This window comes from Oncorhynchus mykiss, chromosome 13, assembly GCF_013265735.2.
Source record: "Oncorhynchus mykiss isolate Arlee chromosome 13, USDA_OmykA_1.1, whole genome shotgun sequence".
NCBI lineage: Eukaryota > Metazoa > Chordata > Actinopteri > Salmoniformes > Salmonidae > Oncorhynchus > Oncorhynchus mykiss.
In genome coordinates this window covers 25,921,095-25,941,817 of record NC_048577.1, presented here as the reverse complement: position 1 = coordinate 25,941,817, position 20,723 = coordinate 25,921,095, and the positions used below count along the sequence as shown (strand labels likewise).

At 43.6% G+C, this 20,723-nt stretch overlaps 1 protein-coding gene and 1 long non-coding RNA gene across 2 annotated transcripts; both read left to right on the top strand.

Annotated features, from left to right (window-relative positions):
• Positions 1–1,546: 1,546 nt before the first annotated feature.
• LOC118938456 lies at positions 1,547–3,958 on the top strand. The gene is made up of 2 exons (XR_005035735.1): positions 1,547–2,951; positions 3,148–3,958. It is a non-coding gene; the product is annotated as an uncharacterized LOC118938456 (long non-coding RNA).
• A 661-nt stretch (positions 3,959–4,619) lies between these two features.
• Positions 4,620–14,896, top strand: LOC110516916 (zinc finger protein 883-like). The gene is made up of 2 exons (XM_021595213.2): positions 4,620–5,281; positions 12,744–14,896. The coding sequence occupies exons 1-2, from the start codon at positions 4,951–4,953 to the stop codon at positions 14,066–14,068; spliced, it is 1,656 nt and encodes a 551-aa protein (XP_021450888.2). The 5' UTR covers positions 4,620–4,950; the 3' UTR covers positions 14,069–14,896.
• The last annotated feature ends 5,827 nt before the right edge of the window (positions 14,897–20,723 follow it).

Genomic DNA, 20,723 nt, shown 5'->3' with positions numbered 1-20,723 from the left:
TCTCTACTGGTTGAAATGAAGTGTAATGTGATGAAATACTCCACCTATCCTGTGTTTATCAGATCAATGCAGATGAAGGAAATTAGATATTGAGATGAACCGGTGTTAAGAGTATTTACATGATGCATAGGAAGTGTAGTGTAGTGTTTTTTAACATTATATTTCTGTATATATTAATTAACTAGTTAAATCCTGTTTCTAGTCTATTAGTTACAATGTGTCCTAGGACAAGTGACCTGGAATGCAGCCCTAGGACAAGTGAACTGGAATGCAGCCCTAGGACAAGTGAACTGGAATGCAGCCCTAGGACAAGTGAACTGGAATGCAGCCCTAGGACAAGTGAACTGGAATTCAGCCGTAGGACAAGTATACTGGAATGCAGCCCTAGGACAAGTGACCTGGATTGCAGCCCTAGGACAAGTGACCTGGAACGCAGCCCTAGGGCAAGTGAACTGGAATAAAGCGCTAGGACAAGAGAACAGGAATGCAGCCCTAGGACAAGTATACTGGAATGCAGCCCTAGAACTAGTGAACTGGAATGCAGCCCTAGAACACGTGAACTGGAATGCAGCCCTAGAACAAGTGAACTGGAATGCAGCCCTAGAACAATTGAACTGGAATGCAGCCCTAGGACAAGTGAACTGGAATGCAGCCCTAGGAAAAGTGTAGTGGAATGCAGCCCTAGGACAAGTGAATTGGAATGCAGCCCTAGGACAAGTGAATTGGAATGCAGCCCTAGGACAAGTGAATTGGAATGCAGCCCTAGGACAAGTGTCCTGGATTGCAGCCTTAGGACAAGTGTACTGAAATGCAGCCCTAGGACAAGTGGACTGAAATGTAGCCCTAGAACAAGTGAACTGGAATGCAGCCCTTGGACAAGTGAACTGGAACAAAGTCTCGTTGTTGTCTGGTAAATATTGTCTATCTAATAAGGTGAAAGAAGCATCATACAAACTCATTCATAGAATCTTCCCTGTAAAGACTTTTATTATACACAGATTTAAAATAGCTATTAATAACAAATGTGTATTTTGTGATTGTGACCCAGAGACTCTTGACCATTTTTGGGGGGACTCCTCTCATGTCAGAAGATTTTATTTTAAAATAAACAACTATTAATGCTAATCTGATATTATGTTTTATTTTGATCCAAATGATATGGACCCTGATTTAACTTTCATTGTTCATTTATTTATCTTTCATGGAAGATTCTTTGTCCATAAAATGAAGTGGACAAACCCCTCTTCACATGATTTAAGATATAATTTACATATTATTTTGAAGTGATCAGTAAATGTAAAAACAAAAAAGCAATAAGTATTTAACAAATTGAAAATGAATCTTGATATGTAATACCCGTTTGTTAGGTTAATGTACTCTTGTTTGTATATTTATATTTTTTTGTTGTTGTATTTGTTGTGTTCATAATAAAAACTAAGTTACTAAGTCTTTAACGACACTGTTGTTACACTGGTGAGTAAAAACTCATGCTTCCTAAACTAAAATCTACATTTTCCTCAACTGCGTCCAGTCAGCAGATGGACGAGATGCCGCTTAGGCCCCGTTGTGACTCCGTCAATAATTCAGCAGAGCAAGTTTGTATGAAGGCCTGGTTATTAAATGGGTACATAGTTCAATAGTAATATCCTGTAACACCCTCTGGTGATGAACTTTGCTGCCCTGTTTCCAGTTGTCCACATTTCTGGGAGAACCTATTCAAGTAAGTAAGTAAATAGATTTTGAAAATGGAAAAAAAAAACGATTATATTATTAGCTAACTAGCTACAGTGCAGGCTAACTCAAATGAGCTGCTAAATGAGCTATCTAGACAACTTCAAATACTGTATAGATAGCTAGCTAAGTGAATTAAATATCACCAGCTACCTAACTTCATATTAGCTAGCTATCTTGATGTATTTATCACTGTAAAAAACAAACTCCAAATGCATTTGTAGGTAGCTAGCTAACAGCCATGGAGGAGGGTGAAAGGATAGCAGCCCCAACTGTCAATGAGAGAGGAGGCTATTCTGGATAGGGCAGGTACTTTTGTGTAGTTCCTGGCTCTAGAAGTGAAGACGGAGATAATAGGACCAACATATTCAGTGTGGTGTAATTTGACTAGAATGAAGTCTGTTTCTTGTGAGGTTTTCTGTCCTCAGATAAAGAGCGCTATGAAAGCCAGTCTACATATGAAGAGGTCCCAATGAAGAGCAGTGGTTCTCAGTCCTGGGGACTCAGAGGCACATTGTTGTTTTTGCCTCAGCACTGCACAGCTGATTCAAATGATCAACTCATCATCAAGCTTCAAGTAGTATTTATGTATTCATTTGTGATGCTATCCTTGATATGATCCTGTTATTGTCACATGCTACACATGTACATATGTGTGTCCATGCATCTATCAATCCAATGTTGTCATGATTTGTTATCAGGGATATTATACTTTAGTAATCCACAATGACCTGGTGATGTAACAGTCTAATAATTATATTGTCTTCCATATTCCTACAGATACCTTGTAACTGGAGATTCCTTCAAAACTATTGCCTATAGTTACCGTGTAGGGCACTGCAAGGTTGGGTGACCAGGGTCATCTGGGACTGCCTCCTGGAGGAATTCAGGTGTGTGAAGGCTACCGTGAAGAATAGTAAGACACTTCATTACTTCTATAACTAACTAGCTAAATTGTTTGTCCTTGTGGGTCGGTTCATGTTTTTCAGCATGAAGTGCTCTGCAGCCACTTAATGTGGTGTGGACACCAGGTGAGGCCACACACTCAGATTCCTGTTGAACACTGTCGCTTTAACTACCTTATTTTCTCAATAACATTCTCTCTCCTTCACTTCATCCCTCTCTCCCCTTCTCCCTAAATCCTCTAGGTTATATCAGCTGTGTCGGTGAACCACTCCTCCATCTGAACTGGCTACATAGAGGACACAGCATGATCAGAGGTGAGAGGTCAATTGGTCAGGTCAACAGGAAGTATTATTAAAGAGATGCTTTACATTGAAATACAGATAGATGCAGTAGTCCCAGAGTTAATGATCCCAGGTCAGTTTTGCATTTCACCTCCTGATTGATGACTAACAATGTTAGAATAAAAAATAAAAACACAAGGCTTAAACATGCTCTCTCTCTCATCTGCAGATATGTTTTGTTGTGAGAGGATGCCAACCCCCAGTCCCATCATCGCCACCTCACCATCTTTTAAGATAACCTTTGGGCCGACTAGAGACACTATTATGTAATTGTGATGTACTGAGAGAATATTTAGCTGCCTTCCCTGCTCCTATGTGTTTACCTCTTTCCCTTTCTGTCTTTTACACCTCCTCCTCTTTCTTCCTCTGTTTTTATAATTCACAACAGATGTGCATTGAAGTACAGATTGAACTTGTATTGATAACACTTGGATAATGAGCTTTTCCATAAATGTTTCACATTCTCTACTGGTTGAAATGAAGTGTAATGTGATGAAATACTCCACCTATCCTGTGTTTATCAGATCAATGCAGATGAAGGAAATTAGATATTGAGATGAACCGGTGTTAAGAGTATTTACATGATGCATAGGAAGTGTAGTGTAGTGTTTTTTAACATTATATTTCTGTATATATTAATTAACTAGTTAAATCCTGTTTCTAGTCTATTAGTTACAATGTGTAACCATTGATGTCCCAGCACCAAGATTGGTAAATACTGTTGAAGTGTATAATTGTAATACATACATGCAGACACAGCATCATTCAAAGACTGGAATTTGATACTCCTGGTATTGGATATGACCGGTATTGGATAATACATTCATACCTAAACTGCACCTTTATTTGCCAAGATAGAGTACATGATCAGTGAATATATTAAATGTACAGGCTACAATGTGGGGATCTCATGCATGGTAATAACTACATGTATGTACGACTTGCATCCTTGGTACAACATGATATTATATTCTACTCAATCCATAGGCTTCATTAATGTCATTCAGGCTGTTTGAAAATATTTTTATTTAAAAAAAAAGATTTCCACGACAATAGCAATAGCAAGGAACGCTTACAAAATTGTACATTAAATTTGCAGTAAATTCTTCAGCTAGATTCTATACATCCACTGTTTCACAAAACGACAACCTGGTTTGCTGGTTGTTTCAGGAGTCACTAAAACAACCAGAATTACAATTTCATACTAATGTCACAACACCCATAAAGCTAGCCAGCTTAACGTAAAGCTAACTGCTAAATCGCGATTTTCGTAAATGAACTATGATTTTCCTGTCAACTGTACATGTTTTTTACTGACGTTATAATCCTTTACATTTCTGTCCAGTTCTGTGTAGGGGTACACCTCTCTCCTAGTATTTCTGTCCGCCATCTTTGCTGATGAAAGTCAAACAGTCACTAGTCTCTGGTGCAGCAGCGTTCTACCCGTCCTACAGTCACGAGTGCAGCAGCCTCCAAGTGCCGGACCGGTAGAACGTTTAGATGCGATGGAACGGTTGACCCCAAAAAATTATTCACAGAAAAAATATATTGACTGATATTGATTTATTTAGGGGGGGGGCTAATGAATATTTTAGTTCTAGTGACGTCCCTGATTCCTACCCTTTAACCTTTTGTCTGAAAATAACATATACATTTTACTCAACTGCGTTACCCACTCCAATCAGCAGATGGCTGTGTGGGAATTTATGGTTATGCGGCTAGTGTGACGTCTAATCTAGTGGACGGAAATCTTCTTTCAACAGCAGCAACAATAGTTAGTCAGACACCTCAGTAGCTTGCAAGACAAAATAGCCGAACCAATATATCGCTTTAGTGTATATTAGCCACTGTGTTTTAAACCCACTTCTGTCGTCTTGGTTAGTTTTCCGATTTAATTTCATATTTACGGTGTTGTTATTATTCATCTAGCGGTCTGGTTAAGTTAGCATTAGCCTAGCTAACATCCCCAACCATGCGGTCACTAAGCTACTCTCCTTCTAATGAAGAGGAGGATATCACAGTAAAACAAGAAGTAGAGGGTGAGGCCGTTACTGTGAAAGAAGAGGAAGACATGTTCAGAGTGAAAGAGGAGGAGGATGTTACAGTAAAAGGAGAGGATGAAGCAGTTTATGGAGTGAAAGAGGAGGAGGAGATGACTGTTACATCCAAAAAGGAGGAGGAAGAAGAGGAGGAAACTGGATATCTGGTCCCGGTTTCCCAAACGCATCTCAAGGCATCCAATGGTTCTACCGATGAATTAAGCCATAAGATGGTTTTGAGAAACCGTTCCCTGATTAACACTAGTAAGTACTGTCTTAAAAACAGAGGCACAAACTCTGCAGTTGAACTGATGTTAGGTGTTAAAGCAGAAATCTACAATTGCTACATCCATATTGTGACTTTTCAATTATTTATTTATAGCTTAGTTCAACTGTTGTACCCCATCAGAACCCCAAATAAGCTTTTTTTACTATAATGTTTAGAAACAATGTAAATCAACACTGTATCGCCTCAACATGGTTAATACTATAATGTTGATATCATGGATGGTCAGTCCTTGCATCCATAGGTCTGTCTGTCTGTAGTTCCATTTCTCCAACTCCATAATCATTTTATTACCAGAACAGTGGTGGAATGACAGATTTGTTATTGTTTGAACTGCAGATTGCTGGGTTGTGTGGGTTTTTTAAACAGCAACAAAATGGCTGTCCAGAGGCTTGGTTTGGTAAACAGCTGAGGGATGGGAGAAGGAGAAGTGTAACCACTCTCACATTCATAGAGAGAGCTATTGTAGCAACTGTAACCTAACACCTAGCGACCTCGTCAAGAAGTTCAGACATCTTGGCGTAACAGTTATAAGGTGTTGGCTTGACAGTCGCTGGACCCAAGTTTGAGTTCAGCTCAGGGCTACCCCCAGAATTCACTACACTATGAATACAAGGACTGGCCATCCATGATGTCATAATGATAGTTTTACCAGGTTTCTCGGCTATATAGTATATTCTAGAATTCATCCATGATGTCATAATGATAGGCTAACCAGGTTTCTAGGCTATATAGTATGTTCTATCATTGCCCGTGTAGATTTCCTGTGGGGGTCAAATTATTAGAGCGGTTGATAAGTCATTGTATAATATTCAGCCAATGTTTTTTCATGCCCTTACATTAAAGGCAAGACATATCTAGATTCAATTACATTCATAAATTGGTTTGAAACCTTTGTTTTAAACCCTTCTCAAAGTTGGTGCCTTGGCGGATAAAAAAAAAAAAGTTTGTCTTGAAACACTATTTTTTATTTATTTAAATGTAACCTTTATTTAACTAGTGAAGTCAGTTAAGAACAAATTCTTATTTACAATGACTGCCTACCCCGGACGACGCTAGGCCAATTGTGCACCCCCTATGGGACTCCCAACCACAGACGTTTGTGATACAGCCTGGATTTGGACCAGGGTGTCTGTAGTGACACATCAAGCACTGAGATGCAGTATCTGCTGTGCCACTCGAGAGCCCCAGAATCATGTTCCAGTGCTGTCCCCAACTAAAATACATATTGGTCAACCAAGAGTCATTTTCTTTCTACCAATCGCCCCATGTGTTTTTATAAAATCTATATGTACTGAACTTGTCTGATGCTTTAAGCACGCTGTTTGATTAAATAAATTATACACACAAATGACCAGAGGGAGCCAGTCGTCACTATAGTCCGACCAGAGGGAGCCGGTCGTCAACATGACCCGACCAGGGGGAGCCGGTTGTCAACGTGACCCGACCAGGGGGTGCCCCCCCTCTGCTGCTGGACTTCATAACTTATGCTGTTCTGCTCCTGAAATTTTCAGTAATAGACTACACCAGCAGTCTGCAACCTTTTCCAGTTGGAGGGTCAATTTATCTGACCATTTCTACCAATCTGTGTGCCAGTTATTATTTTCATATGTACATTTTCCTGAAACAGTTTAATTTGCTGTATATGGATTTGCTATAGTGGCTAACGCCCTTGTCTTGAAGCTAGCACCAGTTAGCCTCGAGCCAGGTGCATCTACCGGCTAGCAAACACAATTACTCCAGCTACAATACCTCTTGCGTAGTAATGACTACCTAACGGCTTCCCTGGTTCATATATTGCTATTCACTGGACCCTATGATCACTTGGCTACATAGCTGATGCCTGCTGGACTGTTCATTAATCACAGTTCTCCATTTTGTTTAACTGTCGGCCCCAGCCTCGAACTCAGGCCCTGTGTGTAGTTAACTGACCCTCTCTGCCCATTCATCACCATTTTACCTGTTGTTGTTGTCTTAGCTGATTAACTGTTGTCTTACCCGTTGTCTTAGCTAGCTCTCCCAATCAACACGTGATTGCTTTATGCCTCGCTTTATGTCTCTCTAATATCAATAATCCTTGTATACTGTTGTGTAGGGTAGTTATCATTGTTTTGTTTTACTGCATAGCCCCTAGTCCCACTCAACATGCCTCAGAGAACTCATTTGTCCCACCTCCCACACATGCGGTGACCTCACCTAGCATAACTGGTGCCTCCAGTAGATGCAACCGCTTATCGTCACTCAATGCCTAGGTTTACCTCTACTGTACCCGCACCCTACCATACCCCTCTCTGTACATTATGCCTTGAATCTATCCTGCCACGCCCAGAAATCTGCTCCTTTTTTTCTCTGTTCACAACGCACTAGACGACCAGTTCTGATAGCCTTTAGCCGTACCCTCATCCTACTCCTCAGTTCCTCGGGTGATGTAGAGGTTAACCCAGACCCTGCATGTCCCCAGGCTCTCTCATTTGTTGACTTCTGTAACCATAAAAGCCTTGGTTTCATGCATGTTAACATCAGATGCCTCCTCCCTAAGTTTGTTTTACTCACTGCTTTAGCACACTCCGCCAACCTTGATGTCCTTGCTGTGTCTGAATCCTGGCTTTGGAAGGCCACCAAAAATTCTGAAATTTCCATCCCCATCTTCAACATTTTCCGTCAAGATAGAACTGCCAAAGAGGGGAGGAGTTGCAATCTACTGCAGAGGATGGCCTGCAAAGTTCTATCATACTTTCCAGGTCCATGCCCAAACAGTTCGAGCTTCTAATTTAAAAAATTAATTTCTCCAGAAATAAGTCTCTCCCTCTCTCTCTCTGTTGCAGTGTGTTACAGATCCCCCTCAGCTCCCAGCTTTGCCCTGGACACCATATGTGAATTTATTGCCCCCCATCTATCTTCAGAGATTGTTCTGTTAGGTGACCGAAACTGGGATATGCTTAACCTCTCTAGGGGGTGTGGGACGCTACCATCCCACATAGCCAACATCCAGTGAAATTGCAGAGTGCCAATTTCAAAAACAGAAATACTCATTATAAAAATGCATGAAACATACAAGTGTTATACATCGGTTTAAAGATGAACTTCTTGTTAATCCAACCACAGTGTCAGATTTCAAAAAGGCTTAAGGCGAAAGCATACCATGCAATTATCTGAGATCAGCGCCCAGCAGACAAATCATTACAAACAGTTACCAGCCAAGTAGAGGAGTTACACAAGTCAGAAATAGCAATAAAATTAATCACTTACCTTTGATGATCTTCATATCGTTGCCCTCACAAGACTCCCATTTACTCAATAAATGTTAGTTTTGTTCGATAAAGTCTCTTTATATCCAAAAACCTCTGTTTGGTTCACGTGTTTTGTTCAATAATCCACAGGCTCAAAAGCAATCACAACAGCCAGACGAAAAGTATCAGTAAAGTTCGTAGGAACATGTCAAACGGTGTTTATTATCAATCCTCAGGTTGTTTTTAGCCTAAATAATAGATAATATTTCAACCGGACAATAACGTCGTCAATATAAAAAGTAAACAAGAAAGGCGCTCTCTCGGTGTCACACATGAAAAATCTCTGGAACACTAAATGTGCCACTCATTCAGAGTGGTCTTACTCTCATTTTTCAGAATACAAGCCTGAAATCATTTCTAAAGACTGACGTCTAGTGGATACCATAGGAAGTGCAATTTGAGTCCTAAGTCAATCAAATCTGTATAGGCATTCAATAGAAAACTACAAAAATATAAAAATCCCACTTCCTGGATGAATTTTTCTCAGGTTTTCGCCTGTCATATAATTTCTGTTATAGTCACATACATTATTTTAACAGTTTTGTAAACTGTGTTTTCTATCCAAATCTACCAAGTTTGCTTTTCATACGGAGGTGAAAATAGTGCCCCCTACCCTAGTGAGGTTAACACCCTGGCCGTCCTACAATCCAAGATAGATGCCCTCAATCTCACACAAATTATCAAGGAACCCACCAGGTAAAGCCCTAAATCTGTAAACATGGGCACCCTCATAGATATTATCCTGACCAACTTGCCCTCCAAATACACCTATGCTGTTTTCAATCAGGATCTCAGCGATCACTACCTCATTGCCTGCATCGGTTAGGGGTCCGCGGTCAAACGACTACCCCTCATCATTGTCAAACGCTCCCTAAAACACTTCTGCAAGCAGGCCTTTCTAATCGACCTGGCCCGGGTATCCTGGAAGGATATTGACCTCATCCTGTCAGTAGGGGATGCCTGGTTGTTCTTTAATTGTAATTTCCTCACCACCTTAAATTAGCATGCCCTTTCAAAAATGTAGAACTAAGAACAGATATAGCCCTTGGTTCACTCCAGACCTGACTGCCCTCGACCAGCACAAAAACATTGAATACTCTCTGCGATATGCAACTTTTCAGAGAAGTCGGGAACCGATATACACAGTCAGTTAGGCTAGCTTTTTCAAACAGAAATTTGCACCCTGTAGCTCTGAGGCTAGGAAACACTGTCACCACCGATAACTCCACGATAATTGAGAATTTCAACCAGCCTTTCTCTACGGCTGGCCATGCTTTCCTCCTGGCTACCCCAACCCTGGCCAACAGCTCCCCACGCCCTGCAGCTACTTCCCCAAGCCTCCCCAGCTTCTCCTTCACCCAAATCCAGATAGCTGATGTTCTGAAAGAGTTGCAAAACCTGGACCCGTACAAATCAGCTGGGCTAGACAATCTGGACCCTCTCTTTCTAAATTTATCCTCCGCCATTGTGGCAACCCCTATTACTAGTCTGTTCAACCTCTCTTTCGTATCGTCCGAGATTCCTAAAGATTGGAACACTTCCACGGTCATCCCCTTCTTTAAAGTGGGAGGCACTGTAGACCCAACCTATTACAGACCTATATCCATACTGCCCTGCCATTCTAAAGTCTTTGAAAGTCAAGTTAACAAATAGATCACTGACCATTTTGAATCCCACCATACCTTCTCCGCTGTGCAATCCAGTTTCCGAGCTGGTCACGGGTGCACCTCGGCCACGCTCAAGGTACTAAACGATGTAACAGCTATTGATAAAAGACAGTACTGTGCAGCCATCTTCATCAACCTAGCCAAGGCTTTCGACTTTGTCAATCACCGTATTCTTATCGGCAGACTCAACAGCCTTCGTTTTTCAAATGACTGACTCGCCTGGTTCACCAACTACTTCTCAGACAGAGTTCAGTGTGTCAAATCGGAAGGCCTTTTGTCCGGACCTCTGGCAGTCTCTATGGAGGTACCACAGGGTTCAATTCTCAGACCGACTCTTTTCTTTGTATATACCAACGATGTTGCTCTTGCTGCGGGGTGATTCCTTGATCCACCTCTACGCAGATGACACCATTCTGTATACATCTGGCCCTTCTTTGGACACTGTGTTAACAAACCTCCAAACGTGCTTCAGTGCCATTCAACACTCCATCCATGGCCTCCAACTGCTCTTAAACGATAGCAAAACTAAATGTATGCTCTTCAACCGATCGCTGCCCCCCCAGCACCACTACTCTGGATGGTTCTATCTTAGAATATGTGGACAACTATAAATACCTAGGTGTTTGGCTAGACTGTAAACTCTCCTTCCAGACTAATATTAAGCATTTCCAATCCAAAATGAAGTCTTCCTATTTTGCATCAAAGCTACCTTCACTCACGCTGCCAAACATACCCTCGTAAAACTTATCCTACCGATCCTTGACTGTGGCGATGTCATTTTCAAAATAGCCTCCAACACTCTACTCAGCAAACTGGATTAAATCTAGCACAGTGCCATCCATTTTTAGCAACACCCACCCATAGCATGTGCTCCAGGAGGTATATCTCACTGGTCATCCCCAAAGCCAACACCTACTTTGGCCGCATTTCCTTCCAGTTCTCTGCTGCCCATGACTGGAACGAATTGCAAAAATCGCTGAAGTTGGAGACATATCTCCCTCACTAACTTTAAGCATCAGCTATCTGAGCAGCTTACCTCACCGATTGCTGATAGCCCATCCAACTGCCTACCTCATCCCCATGTTTTTATTGATTTTTTTTGCTCTTTTGCACACCAGTATTTCTACTTGCACATCTATCACTCGTGTTAATTTGTTAAATTGTTTAATACTTCGCTACTATGACCTATTTATTGCCTTACCTTCGTACTCCATTTGCACACTGTATATAGATTTTTCTATTGTGTTATTGACTGTACTTTTGTTTCTCACTTGTAACTCTGTTGTTTTTGTCGCACTGCTTTGCTTTATCTTGGCCAGGTTGCAGTTGAGAACTTGTTCTCATCTAGCCTACCTGGTTAAATAAAGGTGAAAAATATATATATATATATATTTAAATAGTAGCTTTATTGACAACACTCATCGAAACTGTCATTAACGCAGTTCTTCAATAATTACACATAATTCTTAATACTGTAGCTGTTTAGTTACAGTCACATGTTCAACTATCATCAGAAGATCCAGGAAATAATTTTCTGAATGCCAGTCAAATGACAAACATCATGACATAACAACAATCAAAGTGCTTCTTCATTCATTACTATGGTAAAGACAGTTATGCCATGTTCCATGTTGGATCCAACATCCCTAACAAATTGTTGTTTATAATGTTATTGTCTGCTTGATTTACTGTAGGGTCTCGTTGGTCTGTTTGCACACAGAGATACTTTGCTCATAATGTGTAGAGAACTGTTCCTTGATGGATAGGCTATTGTACAACACAGAGCTGTTTTCCTATATTTGTTGTTAGGTGGGTCCTACTGTAGGTCTATGTTATTGTTAGGTGAAATTATGGGTCCTACAGTAGATCTATGCAAACTGCCAATTTGTCAAACAGTGTACAAACTCTCATTGTCAGGCTGATGAAAAAGCCAAAGAGCATTTTACTGGTTGAAGTGTTTTTTAAGTACAAAGCGGTTGATTTGCGATGATGTACACAAACATTATATTAAGCAGGACATTCAAAAGAGCCTGACAATTATAATCCAAAGCGTGAAATGCATTCATTAGCAACCTGGAAATGGAGGTTACTCCCCTGAGTTTCCCCCATTCAGAATACATTGTGAAAGACGAAAAACTTTGCTCGCCATTTTTGCTCCAGGCAGATATACTACATACAATTTTAGCAAACACAGAAAGGGGCCTATATTGAAGACCAAAAGTCGTCTGGCACACTGCTTAGAGTTTCAACAACATGAATAACTAATTTCTAGTCTACAAACTTAGATGTTACTACTAATTTGAAAACAAGACAAAATATGACTATTGTTGCTCATTTTAAGACAAATGTCAAATAATCATTACATTCATTACAGACGTCAATTGTTGCCAACAGCGTAGCCATGATGTTGTACATCACCTTTTACAGTGGATTTCTGCTGTTGTGGGCCTTTAACCATCTGTATGACTTTGTCATTCACACAGGAGAGAGAACTGTCTACCATGGGCCCTCTTGGGAGCCTCAACAACCTCATGATGCTGACAAGGCAGAGAAGAGTCTCTCTAGATCAGAACTCCCCAAGAAACACCAGCAGACACCCACGGGAAAAAAATCTCATTGCTGCTCTGACTGTGGGAAAAGATTCACCTCATCAGCAGGCATTAAAATTCATCAGAGAATCCACACTTTAGAGAAACCATATTGCTGTGATCAATGTGGGAAGAGGTTTACTCAGCTATGCAACCTAATATCACACCAGAGAATACACACAGGAGAGAAACCTTATAGCTGTGATCAATGTGGGAAGAGTTTTACTCAGCTATGCACCCTAATATCACACCAGAGAATACACACAGGAGAGAAACCATACAGCTGTGATGAATGTGGGAAGAGTTTTGCAAGGTCGAGCAATCTGACTCTTCACCAGAGAACACACACAGGAGAGAAACCTTATATCTGTGATCAATGTGGGAAGAGTTTTACTCGGCTAAGCAGCCTGATATCACACCAGAGAAAACACACAGGAGAGAAACCATATAGCTGTGATGAATGTGGGAAGAGTTTTGCAAGGTCGAGCAATCTGACTCTTCACCAGAGAACACACACAGGAGAGAACTCCTATAGTTGTACTCAATGTGGGATGTTTTTTTTTACATCTAGCCATCTGAAGATACACCAGAGAAGACACACAGGAGAGAAACCGTATAGCTGTACTCAATGTGGGAAGTGTTTTGTTCAATCTAGCAACCTGAAGAAACACCAGAGAACACACACAGGAGAGAAACCTTATAGCTGTACTCAATGTGGGAAGAGTTTTGTTCAATCTGGGGAACTGAAGATACACCAGAGAACACACACAGGAGAGAAACCCTATTGCTGTACTCAATGTGGGAAGAGTTTTGTTCAGTCTAGCCATCTGAAGAGACACCAGAGAACACACACAGGAGAGAAACCTTATAGCTGTACTCAATGTGGGAAGAGTTTTGTTCAGTCTAGCCATCTGAAGAGACACCAGAGAACACACACAGGAGAGAAACCTTATAGCTGTACTCAATGTGGGAAGAGTTTTGTTCAATCTGGGGAACTGAAGATACACCAGAGAACACACACAGGAGAAAAACCCTATAGCTGTGATCAATGTGGGAAGCATTTTACTCAGTCAAGTCTCTTGATAGCACACCAGAGAACACACACAGGAGAGAAACCTCATAGCTGTACTCAATGTGGGAAAAGTTTTACTCAATCAAGCCACCTGATATCACACCAGATAACACATACAGGAGATACATCTTATAGCTGTGATATATAGATATCTGATTAAACATCAGAAAATACATGCATGAAGGAGTTTTTTTCATGATATCAAACATTGTAGAATGAGTATTTTAATGATGTCACAATGTAGAAGGTTTTAACATTGTAGAAGGAGTATTTGGTTGCTGATTGTCTCAAGGTTGGGCAGTCAAAAAGTGTTGTGTCTTGCTTTTAGCCAGTGCATGCCAATTTATTTTGCTTGTAAGTCTTTCCCGTATTGGAATGAGTTTTGTTTGTGCTCTTTCCAAGGGGACGAGAGTTCTAGAGGCAAGTGGAGTTTTAGGAAGACATGAGTTCTAGACGCAAGTGAGTTTTAAGGATTCTATAGAAAGAAAAAGAAAATATACGATTGTATATTATTATTTAGAAATACATGTTTTTTTATTGTTTTTAATTGTTGACAGCCAGTAGACACCATGTTTATATTGTAGGCGGTGAAGTATTGTAGTAGAATATGTGTAATGGTTCTTTTCTGTTGGTGGTGCGCAAACTTTTCCAACAACAAGATAAGATATATTTGTTGTTTTTAGGGGGAAAGTGTTACAGGCTTTCGTTTTTCCATTTATGTTTTGAGGTTGGACTTTAGCACGTAGGAAAGGGGGATACCTAGTCTGTACAACTGAATGCGTTCAACGGAAATGTGTCTTCAGTGCACTGATTGGTGTCACTTCGTTAGCGCGTAGGATGCACTGATTGGTGTCACCTCGTTAGCACGTCCAGCTTGTTAGCACGTATAGCTAGTTAGCACGTAGCACGCACTGATTGGTGTCACCTCGTTAGCACGTCCAGCTTGTTAGCACGCAGAACGCACTGATTGGTGTCACCTCGTTAGTCAGTATGTGTTACATCTGTGCTGCCTTGTCCATCTCGTTAGTGGGAAGGTGTTTCACCTGACCTGGTCCAGGTTCTATTTAAGAGTGTCTGGCCCAGTGCTCCAGTTGTCTTGATAGATGTGGAGAGTCAACACCTTTAGTTGCGCCACCTTTTTGGTTTAAGATGTTTTCATTTCAGGTTGAAGCTTCTTTCTGAAGAGAGCTTTTTTTTTGAAGAAGAAGAAGATGAAAAATGAATACAAACAAGCAAACCTGGTCGGTTCCGGGGATTGGTATAGCAAATACCGTAAGATTTTCATGGACTGAAAAGGAGATGGAACCTTGGGGCAGGGAAACTTTTGGAAGGACCATATTGATGGGATGCCTCAGGATAGGGGTGAAGGAAGTACTCTGCCTTCAAGGCAACCCAAATGAAAAGGGTTTTGATGTGATGTTTCACAAGCAAGAGAAACATGATGATGTATTGAAGATGGCAAAGGAAGCGGAAAGAAAAGGACCCCTGTGCCATTATGCGGTGACCAGCCTGGCAAAGAACAACTTCAGGGTGGTCACCGTAAACATGTACAATCCGCACGTGAAGGATGAAGAAGTGAGGGCCTTTCTGGGGAGATACATGGACAATGTCTCCTCAGCGAGGTACCTCAGGGACTCCCTGGGTTTCTGGAACGGGAGGAGAGGGTTCCAGGCGTTACTCAGGGAGTCCCCGAAGAGTGTGGATGGCTACCTCCATCCTCCGGCGATGTTCTCCCTGGGGGCTGACAGGGGAACACTCTACTATGCACGTCAGCCCCTGTTCTGCAGGCGTTGTATGGCCTATCCTGGCCTCGTGCAGCGCCAAGAAATGTTGTTTTTGTGGGTCGGAAGAGCATGAGGCCAAGGAGTGTGACGAGCCCAAGGCTTGCCACGGGTGTGGCTCAAGAGCACACCTGTGGCGTGATTGCCCGGCTCGTCACAGGTCATACGCGTCTGCAGCTGGGGGGAGCGGGGGATGGGGGGAGGAAAGAGAGGACGCATGTGGATTGTACGGATGGCACAGGGGAAAGGACGGAGAAGGACGAAGAAGAGAAGAAGGAAGAGGTGAAAAGAAAGAGGAGAGAAGATGGAAAGAAGGAAAAAGAAGGAGAGATTAAAAAGAACATGGAAGAACGTGGAGGAGCAGAGAAGAGGGAGAAGGGGACAGTGGTACGAGAAGGAGTGGAAGAGGGAAGGGGGACAGTGACGGAGAAGGAGGGAGGAGTGGATGTGGGAGGGGAGGGGGGAGGAGATGGGGGGAAGGAGTGGGGGGACAGCCTGCCAGGCTTCCTCGAGGTCGAAATGAGGGATTTGGTGGAGGGGTTAGCGGGGATGGGACGTTGTCTCCCCGCTACCTCCTTCACCAAAGAAGAAAGGGATAAAGAGGGGGAGCTTGGCAGGAAGTGAGAGGGAGGGGGGTGTGGAGGGGGAGGGGGGGGTTAAGAGAGTGGCAGGGGGGGGAGGGGAGGGTAATTTGTCCTCCCGGTTTGCCTCAGCCCCTTGCATTTTAGTGGATGACTCCAGTGAGGGGTCGGTGGGTTGTTTGCTAGAGGGATCCCAACTCCTGTTTGGGGAGATGGGGTCCCCTATATGCAGCCCCGAGGCAAACAGGGAGGGGGGATGGTGGGTGGGGAGGGAGGACCCAACACACTGCCTGGATCATGGGTTGGGATGGAGGACGGGGGGGCGTCAGGAGAGGAGAGGACGTCCCCGCCGGTGGAGATGGACCAGGGGAGCATCGGGTGAGTCTCCTGGTTTTTCTTTGGGTTTTGGGGTTTTTATTTGTTGTAAATAATTAAATGAATAGTTCTGTTTCTTTTTTTAGTCTAAATGTTAGGGGGTTAAGGGATAATGTTAAAAGGAGGGCGGTTTTTTGTTATTTAGAGGGTGTGGGGTTTGATTTCTGTTTTTTACAGGAGGCTCACCTGAGGGATGGTGGGGATGTGTGTAGATTTAAGAGGGAGTGGGATAAGGGGGAATCTTTTTGGGGCATAGGAGGGGTGCACTCAACAGGAGTAGGGATTTTGTGTGGGCATAGAGAGGTTAAAATAGAGAACACTTTTGTAATAATGCAGGGTAGAGTTTTGGGGATAGATGTTAAGTTTAGAGAAGCTAGATATAGGTTAATTGGGGTGTGTGGGCCACAGGTGGCGGCAGACAGGAGGGAGATGGTGGACTGTCTGGCGCCCCTGTGTGTTACAAACAGGCACTTGGTGATAGGAGGAGACTTTAATATAGATTTAGGGGTAGGCGGTGATAGCAGTGCAGGTGCCATCTCTGGGCTAATGGCTTGCCATGGTCTGGTTGATGGTGGCCTGCACACTACTCCGGCAATGGTCGGTCCTACATGGCGCAACTCCAGGGGGGTTGCGCGGAGGCTCGACTACATTTTTGTATCCAGGTCTTTGGGTCAGTTGTCTGGGCGGCTGTTGCCTGTTTTCTTCACGGATCACGACGGGGTGTTCCTGCAGGTGGGGTCGCCAGTCTGCCTCTTCGGTAGGGGGTACTGGAAGTTAGATCGGGATATACTGGAGGAGCAGGCTTTCGTTTATGCATTTTTTTGTTTCTTTCGGTCCATGTGCGAGGGGGTGTTAAGAGTGGTGGGATTTAGTCAAGGGGAGGATAAGGGCTTTTATAATAGGATATTGTAGAAGGAAAAAAAGGGAGGAAAGGAGGGAGGTGGATCGTATCCAAAGGTTAATTGAACTCGAGTACGAGGCAGGCAACCTCGGCGGGTCGATTGACTGGGAGAGATTCGCAGCCCTAAAGGCGCAGCTCAGGGAGCTGCAGGAGCAGAAGGCTCGAGCTTTCCTGGAGCGTGCGCATAGTGGCTTTCTAGAACATAATGAGACTTGTTTCGCTATGTTCTTTAAGTCGGTTAGGGCCAGAAAGAGTAGGAAGGTAATGAAGGGAGTTAGGGAAGAAAATGGTAGTATAGTAAGTAAACCAGAGGAAATGGTCAGGGTGACAACTGATCATTTCCAAGGTTTATTTAAGGAAAGGGAAATAGATGTAGAGCAGGGAAACGTGTTTTTAGAACACTTGTCCCGGCGGTTGCCAGAGGACATTAGAGACGTGATGGAGGCCCAGATCTCACTAGAAGAGGTTGAGAGCGCTCTTAGGAGGATGGGAAAAGGGAAGGTGCCTGGGATGGATGGGCTGCCGGCTGAGTTTTACCTCAAGTTTTGGGGTATACTTGGACCAGTGGTTCTCGAAGTCTTGAAGGCCATCCTTGAGACGGGGGTCCCGGGGGGATCAATGGCTGTTGGTGTGCTGTCACTTCTTTATAAGAAGGGGGAAGCAACTGACCTTGGCAACTGGCGGCCATTGACCATGCTGTGCGTAGATTACAAGATTCTTGCAAAGGTTTTAGCAGACCCGTTGCGCACAGCCCTTCCCTACGTCGTCCATGGGGATCAGACGTGCGGGGTAGAGGGCCGCTCTATAAGATGGAACCTACAGTTGATCAGGGATTCCATCGTTTGGGTTGAAGATAGAGGGCTGCCTTTAATGGTAGCAGCGCTAGATCAGGCGAAAGCTTTTGATCGCGTGAATAGATCTTTTCTATTCAGGGTGTTAGGTAGATTAGGATTTGGGGAGAAGTTTATAGGATGGATCCGTACTTTATATGTCGGAGCGGGGTGTCGAGTTAGTGTAAATAGTCACTTAGGTGACGTTTTTGACCTCTCGTCTGGGGTCAGGCAGGGATGCCCACTCTCGGCTCTCCTCTTCGTTCTGTACATGGAGCCTCTGGGGGCTGCCATTAGGGCAGACACAGGGGTGGAAGGCTTGTTGATCCTTGGAAACGGTGGGCTGCGTGTTAAGATGACGCAGTACGCCGACGACACTTCCTTGCTGTTGTGCAAGGACTCGTGCCTGACAAGGTCCCTTGCCATCTTTGGGGATTTCACCCGAGTGTCGGGAGCAGTTCTGAACCATGCAAAGTCTTCCGTCAAGTTTTTCGGAAGATGGCGCGGTAGAACAGATGTGCCTGGGGGGTTATCTCTCTGTGAAGGGGCCCTGAGGATTCTCGGGTTCATTTTGAGACCTCCGGCTCAGCGACGCTAAACTGGAACATGCGTATCGCAGTGGTACAGAGGAAGCTAGCAATGTGGAAGGCTAGGTATTTGTCTTTTATGGGCAAAGTCCTGGTCCTAAAGGTGGATGTGTTGCCGTCTCTTTTGTACGTGGCATACATCTACCCATTTCCGGCTTGTCTGAGGAGGCCTCTAGTGAGGCTTGTGTTTCAGTTTATGTGGAATGGCAGGTGCGAGTGGGTCGCCAGGGCACGCATGATCTGTCCCATCGGGGAGGGAGGTAGGGGGGTACCACATTTCCCCCTCAAGCTGGATGCCATTTTTGTTTCTTTCTTGTTGACGGAGCTTGCTCGTCCGGTTATACACCCGTCCGGTTACCTCCTGCGGGTGTTCTTCTCGTATAAGGCGAGAAGCGTAATGGTGTGGTCTAACGCGGATCCTCGGGCGGAACAGCTGCCGTAGCATTTTGGCCATGCGGCCAAGTGGCTGCGTGCGCACCCCGAGGTTGAAGTTGCCCGAGTAGGTTTAGACCGCCGGCACCTGTACGAGGAGGTCAGGCAGGCAGGGAGTCCTGCGCCTGTAGCGGGCATCTCGTCAGTGGTCTGGGAGGTAGTGCAGGCGCGGGGCCTGGACAACCGGCTCAAGGAGCTGAATTGGTTGGGCCTCCATAAGTGCTTGCCGGTACGTGCCATCTTGTATCGGTATAGTTTGGTGCAATCCCCCACCTGTCCAAGATCCTCTTGTGGCAGGGAGGAGACTGTGCGCCATGCCTTCTGGGACTGTGCCTTTGCCGGACTAGTCTGGGCTAGGGCACGGGTAATGCTAGGTGTGGTTAGGAGTGATTTTGTTTTGACATGGGCTAGGCTAGAGAGAGGCGTAGGGAGAGCAAAGGGAACGGATAGGGACAGGTTTCTGCTGTGGCTTCTCATGAGTCTCTTTAAAAAGGGACTGTGGGAAGCCAGGCAGAATTTAGTCAAGACAGGGAGAGATTGGGGGGTGGAAGGGATAGTGAGAAGGGTGGAAGGTGATTTGAGGGGGAAGATGAAGAGGGAGGAGAGGAAGTGGGGGAAGCATGCGGCACGGGAGAGTTGGAAAGGGGGTTTAGGGCTGGGAGTGTTAGTGAGTTTGGTAAGGGGATAGATTAGGGAAGGGGAGATAGGGAAAGGGTTAGGAATTGGTTAGGTATGACGGGGAGGGACGATGCTCCCCTGAGGTTTGTTTTTGTTTGATGTTTTTGTAAATATAATTAATTAAGAATGAATGAGAATTATGATTTTGTAGTAGTATGAATGGTATTGATTGTAATGTAATAAATTATTTTAACCACCTTTTTGGTTTGCTTCCTGTTTTTAAGTTTGGTGTGGGTTTTTCTTTTGTTTCCCTCTTCTTGGGCAGTTTTAGTGGGTCTCATGGTGGGTGTCTTTTAGGTCCCAGTTGTTGTTACTAGCCAAATTTCAGTAGACACTGAGAGCAAAACTTCAACATTATGTTATAATACTTTTATTGCATCAAACGGTTGTTTTATTCAACAGAATAGAGGGTTCTTAGAACTATTAGTGTGTCTGTGTTTTCTACTGATGATTGGCCTCTGGGAGATAACACTGACAGGAGATTTACAATGTATTTTGGGTGATAAAACCTAAAGAGACCGCATTCCAGAGCATGAGTTAATGTTTCTGTTCTATATGGTACCAGGGAGAGATGACCTCAGGGCCAGACCCTGGTCTCTACACAAAGAGTAATGTTTTTACAGCAGATACTTAAAATT

Bases quoted from the DNA above. Each gene is read 5' to 3' on its own strand.
- LOC110516916 (XM_021595213.2), top strand. From the start codon at position 4,951: ATGCGGTCACTAAGCTACTCTCCTTCTAATGAAGAGGAGGATATCACA. The intron at 5,282-12,743 runs GTAAGTACTGTC...TCATTCACACAG, and splicing joins CCGTTCCCTGATTAACACTA to GAGAGAGAACTGTCTACCAT.